The 17359-nt window shown below is 45.7% G+C and overlaps 1 protein-coding gene across 27 annotated transcripts in view; it reads left to right on the forward strand.

The window, feature by feature from the left end:
• The window catches only part of PTPRT (protein tyrosine phosphatase receptor type T), a 1155226-nt gene that overhangs the window by 1064103 nt on the left and 73764 nt on the right, over positions 1-17359 (forward strand). For all 27 annotated transcript variants that reach the window (XM_086331749.1, XM_086331754.1, XM_086331755.1 and 24 more), the window contains one exon: positions 17238-17325. In XM_086331749.1, coding sequence (XP_086187875.1) covers positions 17238-17325 — 88 coding nt within the window. The remainder of the gene's footprint in view (positions 1-17237; positions 17326-17359) is intronic.

A 17359-nucleotide genomic window follows, 5' to 3' on the forward strand; every position in this document is an offset into this window, starting at 1 on the left:
AGAAGACAAGTGATAATTTCCGGACATTATTTTGAAAGACTGATTCTAGTTACTATTTGAAGAATGGAAACAAAGGAAAGAACGTGTAAAAGTAGGGAAACCAGTTGAGAGGCCACTGCAGGAGCTCGGTGACTCACCTGGACTGTGGCAGCAGGGGTGGTGAGAAGTGGTTGCACTATGCATGTATTTTAAGAGCCAACAGACACATTATACATGGCAACTGAGAGAAACAGAGGAGTCGAGGGTAACTCCAGGGCTGTTATCAGAGACACTGGAAGGATGGAGTTGCCACCAGTGGAGATGGGAACCTGCAGGTGGAACAGTGAGGATAAGGAAGGAATGGGGAGTTCCTTTTTGAACTAAGCTGTCCAATAGATATCCTAGTGGAGATGAAGAGTGGGTAGCTGGATGTATGAGATTGGAATTTGGAAAAGAAGCCTGGACTTTGGAGAAAATCTGGGGAATCATTGACATAGAGATGATATGTGGCTGTTCAAAGTCAGTGAATATAGACAGAGATGAGGACCGAGGACTCAGTCTCACAGCATTTCAACTGTAAGATGTTAAAGCACTTTTCCTGGACCAAGCATTATACTGGTCTCCAGGAACTGAGGAGACAAGGTACAGTCTTTGCCTTATGGGGAAAGTGAAAGTTGTTCAGTCATGTCTGACTCTTTGCGACCCCATGGACTATACAAGCCATGGAACTCCCCAGGCCAGAATACTGGAGTGGGTAGCCTTTCCCTTTGCTAGGGGATCTTCCCAACCCAGGGATCGAACCCAGGTCTCCCGCACTGCAGGCAGATTCTTTACCAGCTGAGCCACAAGGGAAGCCCAAGAATACTGGAGTGGGTAGCCTATACCTTCTCCAGCAGATCTTGACCCAGGAATCAAACCAGGGTGTCCTGCATTGCAGGCAGATTCTTTACCAACTGAGCTCATAGAGCTTATTCTTAGAGATGGGCATATAAACTGACTAGTTCACTATTTAGTAAAATGGCACAATAGAAGCATCCTCAGAGCACTATCCAGTCCCATCACTTCATGGAAAATAGATGGGGAAACAATGAACACAGTGACAGACTTTATTTTCTTGGGCTCCAAAATCACTGCAGATGGTGACTGCAGCCATGAAATTAAAAGACGCTTGCTCCTTGGAAGAAAAGCTATGACAACCCTAGACAGCATATTAAAAAGCAGAGACATTTATTAATTGACAAAGGTCTGTCTAGTCAAAGCTATGGTTTTTCCAGTAGTCATGTATGGATGTGAGAGTTGGACCATAAAGAAAGCTAAGCACCATAGAATTGATGCTTTTGAACTGTGGTGTTGGAGAAGACTCTTGAGAGTCCCTTGGACTGCAAGGAGATCAAACCAGTCAATCCAAAAGGAAATCAGCCCTGAATATTCACTGAAAGGACTAATGGTAAAGCTGCAGCTTCAATCCTTTGGCCACCTGATGTGAAGAACTGACTCACTGGAAAAGACCCTGATGTGGGGAAAGATTGAAGGCAGGAGGAGAAGGGGATGGCAGAGGATGAGATAGTTGGATGGCATCACCAACTCGATGGACATGAGTTTGAGCAACCTCACAAAGAGTCACAAAGAGTCGGACATGACTGAGCGACTGAACTGAACGAAGTGCTATCAGAACCCGTGGGGGTGGCATGCATTGAGCCTAGCCTGAGAGGTTGGATGGCCAGTGGCTTTCTGGAAGACATGAAGTCTAAGTCAAAGCTGAAGAAGTAGGAGGGAGCATAGAAGGAGATGAGACTGGAATTGTTAACAGTAATGGGGTTGGGGAAAGGGGGTCTTGTCAGGCTGAGGAGTTTGAATTTTACTCCAGGAGTAATGGGGAGCTACTGAAAAAAGCAGGATTTTTTAAGTTGGATTCACATTTTGGATGCAACTCTTTGTCGCAGACCAGAGCAGGGGAACCAGAGACAAGTAGGCAGCTAGAACAGTAATTCAAGGAAAGTATGAAGTTGCCTGAACCAGGAGACTGGGCCCTGAGCCCAGTTAAGCCCACACACATTCTTTCATATAGAGCCATAAAATCATCTTGTTCTCTTGAGCATGTAAACTTGAATATATACTATATTTTAAGTTCAGTGACTTGAAATAATGCATGACTGGTCCTAAACTGAGAGTCAGAATGCCTAGGTTCAAGTCCTGTCTCTTTCATTAAGTATCTGGGTGACCTTGGGCCAATTACTCCTCCTCTCTAGGCCTCCCTTTTCATATTTATGCAATGAGAGTGCAGGCATTGGTCAAAGGGATCCAAAGAGTGCTCTGTCCGTGCAGGGTTGGAAGTCTCAGTAGGAACCAGTTGTCCAGGCAAGGTGGCTCCTCCATCCTACCCGTATCTCCACTAGACTTCACTCTCTGGGGCTCCCACCCTGCTAGTTGTGTCTCAAGCCTTAGCTGCCATGACTGACCAGGGGGCCTTGTGTTCCTAAGTACTCAAGGAGGCCTAAGGCAAATTAACTGCACTTCCCATACAGATCAGAAGCTTCCAACATTGACTGCATGTTAGAATTACCCAGGGAAGTTTTAAGAACACCAACACCCAGGCCATCTTTCAGACTAATTACATCAGAATCTCTGAAAGTGGGATCCAGGGATCAATATTTTCTAAGCTCTCCAGATGACTCTAATGTACTTTCAAGGTAGAGTCGCTGGTCTCAGGAGACCCATGGAGTCCCCAGCACTTGCCTTTCTTGTGCCCACAGACCCCTGCCCTCACCCGCAGAACTGACTGCTGGTGACGTTCGTTGCCTATGGAAGCATGTGGTGACCCCTCAGATCTACCCTGCTGTTGAAACACAGCCACATTAAAGTCAAGGGGCTTCTGCACATGATCTTGGATCTCAGAGTCTTCCTTCCTCCCCTTCCTATCACCCCCAGCCCAAATTCCCCCAGCTTCCCCCAGTTATAAAACAGAAACCCTAAGTGTACCATCAAATGTTAACAGATGTTGACTGGAGAGTTAGGTTTGTCTGTGAGTCCTAGAACCCCAGCCACCATCAGGGTCAGCTGAATATCAAGTTTGGGAAGGATGCTGGGAAAGAAGATGCGGTGACTTTGTGATGGAGAGAAGGAAGAGAATTGTGTTAATCCCTGTCCAATCCAGCCAGCCTGTTGTCATAATGAATAGAACAAGCCCAGTAGGGAAACCAGAAGGTATCTGGTTATTACAGCTCCATTAAGACTATTTAAGGCAACAAGGAACAGCTGTGAGGCATATGATACAGCCTAATGAAGAGCAAACATTTGTTCATCTTCCAGCTCTGGGCAGACACGCTGTGTGCGTGGCTTGTGTGGGGTGAAGCCAGTGGCCAGTGTTGCCATCTTTGTTAGTCGTCTGTGGGTGGTGTTGGGCGGGCAGCTTTGATGGAGTGTAACCATGGAGATGGATGCTTCAAATCACCCCCAGGTGCCCTCTGCTCTGCTCAGAGCCACCCAAGCAAAGACAGAGCCGACCTTCTGCTTCTACAACTTTTTTTTTCCTCCCTTCTCTTGGTAAGAGAGTCACAAAACATCCCACTGTAGGTAACCTCTGGGTTCTGGTCCAGCTCTTCAATTTGCAAATAAGTGATTCTTGGGTAAGGACACAGGGAATTAGTGGCAGAAGCCCAAATCATGAAAGGGAATACCATGCTTGTTCTCCAGCTCTGGAAACTCATAATGACCAAAATAGAAAGACCTGATTCCACCTGCTTATTTCAGTCCATGTTCCATGGATTAAAATAAGGAGAAAGTAGGCCATTTCCAGAGGTGTCCCAAACACATCATGTGGTTTCAGACTTGGAAGTTTTCCCTGTTAAGAAAGGGCTCATGTTCAAGAGACTATTAACTGAAACTTTTCCTTTGAGCTTATTTTTATTTTTCCACTTGGTATTCTGTTTACAACATAGCAAATAGATATTTTCTATTTAATTGGAACCCTCCCCAATCAAAGGAGCAATTTTGAGGTGCTACCATAGAAAACTATCTCAACTGAGAATCAAGCCCTGGTTCTCAATTTGCCCCTGACACGATGGGTAGACTTGTGTGAGACTCTTCCATCTCTGGGTCCATGTTTTATCTTCTGTGAAATGTTTATTATATATCATGGACTCCTGAAGCCTGATGATATATGCTTATGCTTCATTTGGCCAGAAACACTTATTGAGTACCTACTGAGTACCTTACACTGAGTAGAGTACTGGGGATAGTTAGAAAGATAAAAACAGTAAAGACCCTACTTTAAAGGAAGCACATGGTCTTACCACACCATGTAATTATATAAAAGAACTCTAGTTAGCATGCTTTGAGAAAGGGCAGTCCAGGGTGAAAGCAGGTTTTGTTGTTTAGTTTTGCTTTTTGTCAGTTATTTCTTCAAGAACAATTAGAAATTTTCTAAAAGATGAGACACTGAGTTGAAGAAAAGAAGAAGGCTGAGTTGAAAAAAAGTATGCATGACAAAGCAAACCACACATTTAGGGGCTCAGAAACATAAAGGGATTGAAATATTGCAAGTCACCTCTTACATGGGAAACAAAGATGCCTGTCTAGGAAATGATAAAACTCAAAATGAAACTAGTTGGGGAGATAAATAGGAAGTTTCCACAGTTTTCCTGAACAGAATTAACCAAAAAAAAAAAAAAAAAACAATTAACATACCCTTTGCCAGTCCACCCCTTAATTCTAGCTGACCTCAAGTTTAGGGGAGAGCTGTTGACCCAGAGACACCTCCCAAAAGCTCACATGTGAAGATGGAGAAAATGTGTGGACAGGGCCAACAGGTTATAGCTTGGGATGGGATTCAGGGGTCTCTGAGATCACAGACGCAGGGATGGGAGGAATAGAGGTATCCTAGTATGAGCTTTCCCAGCAAACCATAGGCCTCTTGGAGGTAAAGCCAGCATCTTGCTCTTCTCTCTTCTCTGAAACATCTGGAAAATAGTATAGTAATCAGTTCAGTTCAGTCACTCAGTCATGTCCAACTCTTTGCAACCCCATGACTCGCAGCACGCCAGGCCTCCCTGTCCATCACCAACTCCCAGAGTTCACTCAGACTCACATCCATCGAGTCAGTGATGCCATCCAGCCATCTCATCCTCTGTTGTCCCCTTCTCCTCCTGCCCCCTATCCCTCCCAGCATCAGAGTCTTTTCCAATGAGTCAACTCTTCGCATGAGGTGGCCAAAGTACTGGAGTTTCAGCTTCAGCATCATTCCTTCCAAAGAAATCCCAGGGCTGATCTCTTTCAGAATGGACTGGTTGGATCTCCTTGCAGTCCAAGGGACTCTCAAGAGTCTTCTCCAACACCACAATTCAAAAGCATCAATTCTTCAGCGCTCAGCCTTCTTCACATTCAAACTTTCACATCCATACATGACCACAGGAAAAACCATAGCCTTGAGTAGACAGACCTTTGTTGGCAAAGTAATGTCTCTGCTTTTAAATATGCTAGCTAGGTTGGTCATAACTTTCCTTTCAAGGAGTAAGTGTCTTTTAATTTCATGGCTGCAGTCACCATCTGCAGTGATTTTGGAACCCAAAAAAATAAAGTCTGACACTGTTTCCACTGTTTCCCCATCTATCTGCCATGAGGTGATGGGACCAAATGCCATGATCTTCATTTTCTAAATGTTGAGCTTTAAGCCAACTTTTTCACTCTCCACTTTCACTTTCATCAAGAGGCTTTTTAGTTCCTCTTCACTTTCTGCCATAAGGGTGGTGTCATCTGCATATCTGAGGTTATTGATATTTCTCCCAGCAATCTTGATTCCAGCTTGTGTTTCTTCCAGTCCAGCATTTCTCATGATGTACTCTGCATACAAGTTAAATAAGCAAGGTGACAATATACAGCCTTGACATACTCCTTTTCCTATTTGGAACCAGTCTGTTGTTCCATGTCCAGTTCTAACTGTTGCTTCCTGACCTGCATACAGATTTCTCAAGAGGCAGGTCAGGTGGTCTGGTATTCCCATCTCTTGAAGAACTTTCTACAGTTTCTTGTGATCCACACAGTCAAAGGCTTTGGTGTAGTCAATAAAGCAGAAATAGATGTTTTTCTGGAACTCTGTTGCTTTTTCCATGATCCAGCGGATGTTGCCAATTTGATCTCTGGTTCCTCTGCCTTTTCGAAAACCAGCTTGAACATCAGGAAGTTCACGGTTCACATATTGCTGAAGCCTGGCTTGGAGAATTTTGAGCATTACTTTACTAGCATGTGAGATGAGTGCATTTGTGCGGTAGTTTGAGCATTCTTTGGCATTGCCTTTCTTTGGGATGGGAATGAAAACTGACCTTTTCCAGTCCTGTGGCCACTGCTGAGTTTTCCAAATTTGCTGGCATATTGAGTGCAGCAGTTTCACAGCATCATCTTTAAGGATTTGAAATAGCTCAACTGGAATTCCATCACCTCCACTAGCTTTGTTCATAGTGATGCTTTCTAAGGCCCACTTGACTTCACATTCCAGAATGTCTGGCTCTAGATGAGTGATCATACCATCATGATTATCTGGGTCGTGAAGATCTTTTTTGTGCAGTTCTTCTGTGTATTCTTGCCACCTCTTCTTAATATCTTCTGCTTCTGTTAGGTCCATACCATTTCTGTCCTTTATTGAGCCCATTTTTGCATGAAATGTTCCCTTGGGTATCTCTAATTTTCTTGAAGAGATCTCTAGTCTTTCCCATTCTGTTGTTTTCCTCTATTTCTTTGTATTGATCGCTGAGTATAGTAATACCAAGTATTAATGTAATTGATTTGCAAAGTACTGGTGAAAACAATTTGTGAATAAGAATAGTTCCATCCAGAACTTCCCTGGTGGTCCGGTGGTTAAGAATCTGCCTGCCAATGTAGGGGACACAGGTTCCATTCCTGATCCATGAAGATCCCACATGCCACGAGGCAACTAAGCCTGTGCACTGAACTGCTGAGCCCACACTCTAGACCCACGAGCTGTACCTGCTGAGCTCGCGCACCCTGGACCCCATGCTCAGCCACATAAGAAGCCCAAGATGGCTGGATTGCATCACCAACTCAACAGACATGAGTTTGAGTAAACTCCGGGAGTTCGCGGTGGTCAGGGAGGCCTGGTGTGCTGCAGTCCATGGGGTCTCAAAGAGTCAGACACAGCTGAGCAGCTGAACTGAGCTGAACTGAACACCATAAGTAAAGAGTAGACCTCACTCACCTCAGCTAGAGGTACCCGCCATGCAGCAACAGAGACCAGCACAGCCAAAAAAAAATAATAATTTTTTTTTTAAGAAAAGAATAGTTCCATTCAGAAAGTTAAAAGGCAGTATTTCTTAAAGAAACTGACACAGAAAGACCCTTATATCCATGGGCTATCTCTGTAGGTGTGTAGAGTGTCCTTAGGGTCAATCTTCCCCAGGAATTTGCTGATTCCATCTACCTTCCTACCCAAAGCAGTGGTCCTTTAAAGCAGTGGTCCTTTTTTATTTATATGTATGATTTTATTTATGTATTTGTGTGTGACTTTGCTGGGTCTTCCTTGCTGCGTGGGCTTTGCTCTAGTTGTAGAGAGCAGGGGCTCCTCTTCATTGTCATGCACAGGCTTCTTATCGCTGTGGCTTCTTTTGCTGCAGAACCCAGGTTCTAGGGCACCTGGGCTTCAGTTGTTTTGGTTCCCAGGTTCTAGAGCACAGGCTCAGTAGTTTTAGTACACAGGCTTAGTTTCTCTACGGCGTATGGGATCATCCCAGACCAGGGATCAAACCCATGTCTCCTGCACTGGCAGGCAGATTCTTTATGACCAAGCCACCAGGGAAGCCCCCAGAACAGCAGTTCTTAAACGGTGCTATGTGTCAGAACCACCTGGAATTAGTAAAGAACATTGAGACACTGGTTCACTGATGCGGGACAGGGTGCAGGCCTCTGCATGCTACCAAATTCTCTAGACTGTCTGGATCCCTACTAAAGTGTGAGAACCACTGACCTAAAATTTGTCGTTTAAAGGAAATCGTGTCACTTTTAATGGGGCCTTTTAAAGAGAGCTCTGTGACTCTCTATGCAGACACATGTTCAACTCTTCTGCTTGTTCCAAGCTTCTGTCACAGACAAATACCCCCATCTTGTTGCCATCTGATTTTCAACTCAGCATCTCCTGCCGAACTCATAAATTACCGTCTACTTAGTGACACGGCACACAATAATATTTGCTCTCCTGATGCCACTCTGAGCAGACGTCATTAGTCATCCTCCCCTGCCTTCTCTGTCCACATTTATAATCTCTGAGGTGTGCTCTTTTCAGCAGAGGAGGAGGCATTTGTTGAAAGCATGGCCTCTGCCAGGGCCACTGCTAACTCAAAGAGCACCTTAGAGTGAAATAGCAAAAAATACACCTGTCTCAAGATACTTGACTTTATCACCTTCCAGAAAATGTTCATAATATGTACAGAAATCTCTCATGCCTACCAGATGCATGGTGTTCACTTAGGTGTGATGATTTTGAGTTATGTACAACCTGTACAACCATCCATGATGTCTCTTGCCATCCATCAGCTAACCATGGTCTTCAGTAAACATGGGTATTTATCAAACTCTTGGACCACAGTTGAGACCAGACCTTAGGCTTCCAATGACTGATGAAACTCCTTCTCACTCCCTGAATATGTGTCTTGCCTGTACCTAGGGTGACCAACTTGTCCCAGTTTGTTTGGGGTGGTCCCTGGTTTTTTTTTTTTTTTTTGCTTTTATTTATTTTTTTCCAAACTTTTTATTTTGTGTTGGGGTATAGCCAATTAGCATTGTTGTGATGGTTTCAAGTGAACAGCGAAGGGACTCAGCCATCCATATACATGTATCCATTCTCCCCCAAATTCCTCTGCCATCCAGGCTGCCACATAACGCTGAGTAGAGTTCCACGTGCTGTACAACAGATCCTCATTGGTTATCCATTTTAAATATAGCAGTGTGCATGTGACCTCAGGATGGTCCCGGTTTTAAACAAAAGTCCTGCATCCTGGGAACCCCTTTCGTCTGAGGCAAACCAGGAAGGATGTTCAGGGAGCCCCCTGTCTTTGATCTGGTGACAATAAACTGTATGTTTCTGCTCAGTAGGAAGCAGGAGAATGAATTCTGGGAGTGAGCCCAGGAGGCTTGATAGCTTATCCTTGGGGCAGAAGAGTCTGAATACCTGTCATGTGCCAGCTACCTGTGAGCACTATCTCTGGTCGTCACCAATCATTGTAAAACTCCAGGGGTGTATTATGTTTAATTTATTAATACATGCTACAATATTTATTGGAGGGATGCAGTGTGTACAGTTCTATGAGTTTAAACAAATGCATGGAGTCATGTAAACACCCAAACAATCAGGATACAGAAGAGTTCCATCAGCAAAAGATTTACTTGCTGCCCCTGTGTAGTCAAGTCTTCCCCTCTGCCCCTCACCTGAAGGTTTCATTATTGACTTAACTGTCAGAAAAGTTCATTGAGATTTGGAGTGGTGAAATGATTGGCAGTAAAAATATGCAAACACTCTAGTCTGTCTGCCTTTTGCAAAGCTCTGCCTGTCCCTGTCTCATATGCTTGGCCAGAGATTTTTTTTTTTCACGCTATACATGAGGGAAAGACCCAGGTAAGATGGTTCCTCCTTGGTGAAGACTGTCCAGGGTCTTCCCTGCACCAGAAGAGTGGAATAATGGGGAGAGTCATGGGATCTCCTGCCCAGGGAAAACCTGGCAGGGTGGGCTCATCCTGGAGGAAGCAAGCCCTCAGCTGTGCCCTGGAACGTCAGCCAGGAACCGCCTGGTCAACAGTGTCTGGGCCTGGTTTTGCTGCATGCCAGGGCATATCATATCCAATTATCTCCAGGGATATAGCCAGGCTGAAGGGAGTAAGGCGGGCATCGTAGCTGTAACAGAATCTGCTAAGGTTAGTGGATGAACAGGTGAAAGGAATGGATCAGGGCACTCTCAGCTGTGGATCGGAGGTGAGCTGCTCTTGGAAGCCCTGTGTCCTGATGTCTTACTGCTGGGGGCCTAACTCAAGGAGGCTTGAGCAGAGTGTCCAAAGAAGGGTGGCAAGTTTCAGAAAAGACTTTCATATTTCAATAGGATCAAACCAATAGGTAGGAAGAGGAATCAGCCAGGCAAGCATGAGGGCCAATTCTCAGTTCTAACAGGAGATTGAAGTGTGAATGGGGGAGACCATGGTAGCTTACAGAGTGCTATGATACAGCAGAGTCGGGCAGTAGAAGCCTGAGACGTGTGGTCAGGGGATCTGAGCTCCCACTGGCTCCAGAAGACCTCAGCTCCATGACTGGGAGGGATGGTGGGTGGGTGGGTGGGTGGAATGCAACCAAAAGAAGAGTTGATCTGGGACAAGTAACAGGTGATAATCTTATCCTGCAGTCTATGAAGCCTGTCAAGAAGGATAAAGGGAGGGTTCAAGAGGCAAGTGCTCTTAGCCACTTGTCATGATACTGGTACTGGTTAGCCTCCCTATTAAAAAAAAAAAAAATGTCCAAAGTATCCCCTTTGACTTAAAATATCTTGTATCTTTGGCTGTGGTTCACAAGACCTCAACTGAGCAACACACCATCCTCATGATATGTCACTTACGTTCTCTCAACTCTGGAGAGCCTCCCTTCAATTTCCAGAACACACCAACCTCATTCCATCTCAGGGCCACTGTACCCACTGTCATTCTGGAACATTCTTCCCCCAGCTCTTGTCACGGCTGGCTTCTGCTTATCATCTATTTTTCAGCTCAACCGTGAGACCTACTGGAGTTGAACAATCTAGACCTAGAAACTGTGGGACATCTCAGGAAGAGGATGTCAGAAAGGACTTCTAGGACGTGGGCTGTGTTAGGCGATGTGGAGCTTTGTTCTACTGGACACCATCAGGAAGTGGTAGGATTGGGTACCTTAGTAAATCTTATTAGAAGGGGCACAAGCTTGAGGCTAAAGCTGAAATTGGCACAAGGAGCAGCAGTCACTCATAGGAGCCAGGATAGGGATGGGTTTTGGCATGGACAGTATTCCTGCCTTTGTTTATGTTAGAATAGGCTTCCTTGGTAGCTCAGATGGTAAAGAATCCACCTGTAGTACTGAAGACCTTGGTTCAATCCCCAAGTCAGGAAGATCCCCTGGAGAAGGGAGCGGTTACCCACTCCAGTATTCTTGCCTGGAGAATTCCATGGAGAGAGGAGCCTATTGGGCTACAATCCATGAGGTCAGAAAGAGTCGGACACGACTGAGCAACTAAGCATAACCACAGAGTGGTCGTGTTTTTGCCTTGCTCCATCTGGGTCTCAGAGTTGCCGTGTCTAATGTTGGCATTCAGGGAAATTATGTTCAGCAGGAAAGCACCAAGGTCCAGCTGGGAGTGCCAGGCCAGCTCCCAGAAGTCAGGGGCTGCGCTTTTCCTTCTCAAATGTCACTTTTTCAGAGTCCTGCCCGATTCAGCCAGCCTAACTTGGTCCCTTATCCTGAGTCACTGTCTATCCCAGGACTTTGTTTGCTGCCTTTGTAGCACTTGTCGTAAGTAAGAATTATCTTGTTTATTGTTTGCATCTTCATACAACTAGACAAAAAGCCCATGAGATCTCATCTGCCATGTCCATTTTTATTATTTCTGGGACCTAGCACGGTCCTGGTACTCAGATTGTCACCAGGAAAGAAAGGAAAGAAGAAGGGGTAAAGGGAAGGTGAGCTCACCTGATATGTATGCTTGGGTCAGTCATTTCCTGTTTCCGGACTTCACTGTGCTGATCTGAATCCTTTTGCTACAGCTGCCTCCAGAGAGGCAGGCATCCCCAAATGTACCTTGTAGGACTGAAAAAACCTGACCGCCTGAGAAAAGCAACACCAGAGGAGTTAGAAGCATTTCCACACTCAGGGAAAAGTGTAAAAATAGAGCTCAGCACTCTCAGGAGAAGTGGGTGAGAAAAGGAAAGTGGAGATTGATAATGGATGAATGTAATGAGATGGCAATTTTGGTTTCAAAAGAATGTGATTAGCTCCTAATGACTGCCACCATTCCCTGGTCAATCTACTGTAACTAGCCACTAATGCAAAAATAATGCCCCTCAGCTGGCTCACTTTGAAGATGGAGAGGAGTCTCCCTTTCATACTTTCACCCCCTCGTGTTTTTTCCCTTCCTAAGATTATCCCCTATTAGACTGTAGCTCCCTAAAAATGGAAATGGGTGTGTGATCAAAGTCTGCAATTTAAGGAGTCATAACCACTCCCTCCTGGGCAGCTCCTCGGTGTTTCCTCTCTGCCTTTGTCAACATCATCCCAGCCCCCGGGCCCACCCATTCTCCTTCATCCCCCACTCCCCACTCCCAGGGGGACACAGAGGCTCTCAGAGCTGTGCCAGCAGTCTCTGTGGTCTCTACGGAGAAGTGCCACTCAGCACAACTCATCAGGACCATTTAGGGTTTTTCAGAGGAGATCACCACACTGGGTTTATCCTGAAGAGCATGGCCTGGATAAGGACTTCCAAACTATGCCATCCCGGGCCCCAGGTGGACATACGCCTGTGTTCACCCAGGGGGTGGACGGGGACATTCAAACCTCTGCAGTGTCGCAGTGCAGAGGGAGCATGCGAGGGGCCCCATGGATCAGGGCAAAGGCAAGGGACATGGAAACAGGGTAAATGAAAAGCCCCAGTGGATCTGTCCAAAAGTGAAGCAAAAAGCTTTTATGTGTAGTGAGCTCTCCATCACTGAGGGCATCCAAATAGCAGATGTTAGGGATCACTTTATCAGCTGCCTGGAAGCCCATTGTAGGAAGGAGCACAGACAACTTATTTTAAAGGTCACCTCCAGTTCTCAGATTCCAGGATCTTTGCCTTCTGTCTGCACAGCATCCACCTCACCCACTATTTTTTTCATCTATCCATCCATTCATTTATTCAAAGGTGGTGATTCAAGCACATATGAAATACAAAGCATTGGTTTATGAAGATACCATCGTGAATAAGATGCTACCACTTATCTAGAGTAAGTTACCTAGATAAGATATTCAAATCATCAGATGTAAACAGTCCGTATAATAACAGAAGTAACTGACTAGCTGGGACACAGTGGCATGGTGGGAAGGTAAGCAAGGAAGGTTTCACAAAAGAGAAGGTGCTTGAACCGGGTTTGGAAGGATATGTAAGAGTTTTACCAGGCAGACTCAGGTGGGAGAAAGCTTCAAACAGAGGGAACAGCATGTGTCTAGTCAGTCTCACAAGTTTATAACACCTGAAATTGTGGCATTGTGTTTAGTTGCTAATCATTGATATATTGATTTAAGGGTAAGCAATGAGATTGGAGGGGCAGCCAGGGTGAAATCATTAAGGATCTTGTATTTAAGAGTTTGGAATTTATCCTGAAGACAGTGACAGGGGGAATAACTGGGTCCTATTCACAGTTTAGAAAGATTTCTCTGATTATACAAGAGAATGGATTGGAAGAGGCAAAACCAAGGCCAGAGAAGACTTGTGGGAAAGTGTTTCTCACTTTTGATAAATTTGGTACATTCACTATTGCAAGAATCATGGCCACACATTAGAATCGCTTGGGGAGTTTTAAATACTACTGGCATCTCTGTCCCTTAGACGCTAATTTAGTGGTCTGGGGTAGGGCCACAGCTTTGGGAGTTTTAAAGCTTCCACAGACAATTCTAATGTTCAGCCATTACGAAACCTTAAGCTAACTGTAACCTGAGCCCTGGCACATAATAGGTGGCCAGCAGATTTTTATTTTTCCAAAAAAAAAAAAAAATATGAAAACATTCACAGGGTGCTCTTCTTGGTTTCACACCACTTTGGGTGGATGTAATTAATTAGATAAACACCAGGAAGTCCATTACTACGACTGAGACCAACACACCCAACCCCTACAAAGACCCAGGAATATAGAGGCCTGGCAAGTTGCCTGAAAGAGCTGGGATGAGAGGATAAGGCCAAGGCTGGAATCTGGCTTCTGAAGAGTTCCATGCAAAAGCAGGAACCATTTGCATTCTACAGGTGGCCTGTGCTGGTGATGACAGGGATGCAGGGTGATGGTCAATTACAATGAGGAGTAAGCAGAGGATGAAGAGAAGGAAAAGGAGACGCAAGTCCTCCACTTGCAGAATGAGCACACTCTTATCTCCCTAACACTTTTTTCACACGCAGATTTAGCGTAGAGCCTCGTGCCTGTTTGCTTCTCCAGGGTACAAGTCGAAGGGTTTCTGACACCCAGAGAACTACATTCTGATCAAGTAATAGCTGGGAAGGTGCCCTGTTATCCCAGTCTAAAACCCTGGGCAAAACTAAGTTGGAGAACATGGCTTAGCCCGGGCAAGCACCTGTCACCCCATCTCCATTCACTCTGGAATGGCTTGGTAACAGAATGAACACCCATTCTAACTACCCAGCCACCGCCTAGCTGAGGAACATGATCATGCTTCTAGAATAAAGCTCAGTAAACTACAGCCACAGGCTGAATCCAGCCCAGCACTTGTGTTTGTAAATCAGGTTTTAGTGGAACGCAGCCACGCCCCTGTGTCTGCACTGTGTCTACGACTGCGTTCACTTTCGCTCCACAACACCGGAGTTGAGTTTGAGTCGTTGGAACAGAGACTCCCTGACTTACCAATCCCATACCGCCTATTATCTGACCCGCTATAGAAAAAGCTTGCCAACTCCTGCACCACGAAAAGACCCACCTAGGCTGGCTTGAAATAGACATAGGAGACTGGAAGCGGAAAAGGGGGCATCCTGAATGGTCTGGACTTGGAAGAGATAGTGGTCCTGCCTGCCTGTAAAACATCGCCTGCTGAATGGCTGAATTTCTGACCAATCGGGTCACAGACTCCTCCTTGCTCAGAATGTAGACCTGGTAAGAAATAGGTAGGCACAGTGAATGCTGGTGTATTCAGATGGCTGGGAGCTCCTCTCTCCTGCCCTGCTGACAGGGAGCTGTGTAGGCTGAAGAGGTGACAAATCCAGTCTCAGAAGCAGTGCAGGGGCCAACCGAGCGGGACAGCTAACTTGTTCTTCCAGAGGCAGGAGAAGGGCAGTAATCAAGAGGTGGTCTGACATTCACGCTTCCGAAGCTGCTCCTGCTCCCTGAAACGTTCCTCTTTCTTCTCTGTGAAATAAGTGGCTGCTCCTTCCCCAGTGTTTCCATGATACTTGGCTGGTAACTCTGTTAAGTCACTTCACATGGTTCATTCCTTGTCTGTCTTCTCTCTCTCTCTTTCTCTTTTTAATTAATTAATTTATGTATTTATTTTTGTCTGCACTGGATCTTCATTGCTGCATGAGGGTTTTCTCTAGTTGCGGCAAGCAAGGGCTCCTTTCTGGTGGTGCTGCACGAGCTCCTCGTTGCCGCGGCATCTCTTGGTACAGGGCACACGCTCCAGAGCACAGGCTCAGTAGTTGTGGTATACAGGCTTAGCTGCCCTGTGGCATGTGGAATCTTCCCAGACCAGGGATAAAACCCATGTCCCTTATGTTGGCAGGGAGATTCTTAACCACTGGGCCACCAGGGATGTCGCTATTTTCTCTTAAACTGATGAGTCTCATCTCTTCCTTCCTTCTTACTCTGACCTTCTGTATCCAACTTCCTAGTCAGAATCTCAGGTTGGATGTTGACTAATCATCTCAAACTTGGCGGCTGCTGCCACTGTTCTTATTATTTTGAACATGTTCAGAAGCGAGTGCTAGGCATGGTTCTAAGTACTTTATATACCCAGAACACAACACTTAATTCCTGCTTCCCCATCTGTTTCTTCTCCATTGCCGTAAAAGATGTGACTCTCCACTCAGTTCTGCCAACCCACCGCCTGTAAGTCAGCCTTCACCTGTCTCTCTCCATCATAACCCATGTCTGAAGTAGACATGTTGGTGCCCTGCCTGCCTCCCTTCCACTCACTGGTCCCATGTATGCCTATCCAGTGCCCGCCTCCTGTGTCTTTATGCCTCAGGACTTTCTCAAGACAAAAAGCATATGCACACCTTGCCTACTGCGCATGACAGAAGCGCCAAGGGATTTCCTAAGAGCTGACCTCCACAGTGACTTACGGGAACCGGTGGATGAACACCCCAACTTCCTTCTCCCACTGGGAGGACAACTCTGAGGCAGGAGATGGGCCCATGAGATTAAGCCCAGTTGCAGTGGTTACTTGTTCATGGATCTACCCTCTATTGATTTTCTTCCCTTGATTGTCTGACTCTTCCCCCAGCTGCCCCACTGTGTTCCTTAGGCTTACCTCCCAAAGAAATCTCGTACTAGAATCCTTGTTTCTGAGTCTGCCTCTGGGGGGAAACGAAAACCTGCAATATCCAACTGAACATCCTAAAATTAATCCCTTCTCACTGCATCCGCTGCTCAGCACTTTGGTCCAGGGTACCGTCATCTCTTGCCTGCACTATTGCAAAACCTTCCTAACTGATCTCCCTGGTTCCTCCCTGGGCCTCCTAGAGTCTGCGTTCCATACACGAGCCAGAATATGCTTTATGAAACAGCAGATCAGCTAACTTCCCTGCCCAAAACCCTCCAGTGGTTTCTCATCACACCCAGAATAGCACTCAGCTTGTTACCAGCAACCACAATGCCTCATGGAGCCTGAACTCGTCCTGCCGCTCCAGATGGCTTTCATCACTGCTTTCTCCACCTCATCCTTGACTTCGGTTACCACCTTTGCATCCGCTGTTCTCTCTGCCTGGACCACTCCCCACTTCTCTTGGCATTGCTGCATTTTTCATATCAGGAAGGAATTAGTTTAAATGTCACCTTCTCAGAGAAGCCATTCCAGACTGTGCAACCTGAAATAATTCTCATTCCCCCATCACTGAACCTCTACCCTGCTTTATTTTCTTCATAGCAGTTCTACTATTTAAAATTATATATGTTTTCTTGTTCCTTTGCTATGTCTCCCAGTCAACTGAAAGCTCAAAAGAGGCTCTATTTCTTTGTATTCTGAGTACCTACAATAGCGCCCTACACATATTAGGGATTCAGATACTCATCAAGTGAATGAATAAGCAAATGACTCTCCTCCTGGACCAGATTTGATCTCATCTCACACACAAAAGATATCAATAACATTTGAGTCAGCGAACAGGTGAATAAGTCAGCGGGGCCAAGTCTGTATTTTTCCCCAGGCCCCATCCAAGAGCATACAGGCTTTTACACTGCATGACCCATCACAGTGGGTCTCCCCACTGGCTCACCTATACCCAGATAAGGCTCCTACCTCAAGCCATTCTAATAACTCTGTCCTTTCTGTTTAGGCCTTACCAGAGGGACAGACAGCTTCGTGGGACACAGCTAAAGAGGACGAAAACCGCAACAAGAATCGATACGGCAACATCATATCCTGTAGGTGACCTTCTGGAAGGACCGCGGGCTTTGG

The sequence above is a fragment of the Bos grunniens genome, chromosome 13, assembly GCF_055505025.1.
Source record: "Bos grunniens cultivar Pamir isolate PY7600 chromosome 13, Bosgru_T2T1.0, whole genome shotgun sequence".
Classification (NCBI taxonomy): Eukaryota; Metazoa; Chordata; class Mammalia; order Artiodactyla; family Bovidae; genus Bos; species Bos grunniens.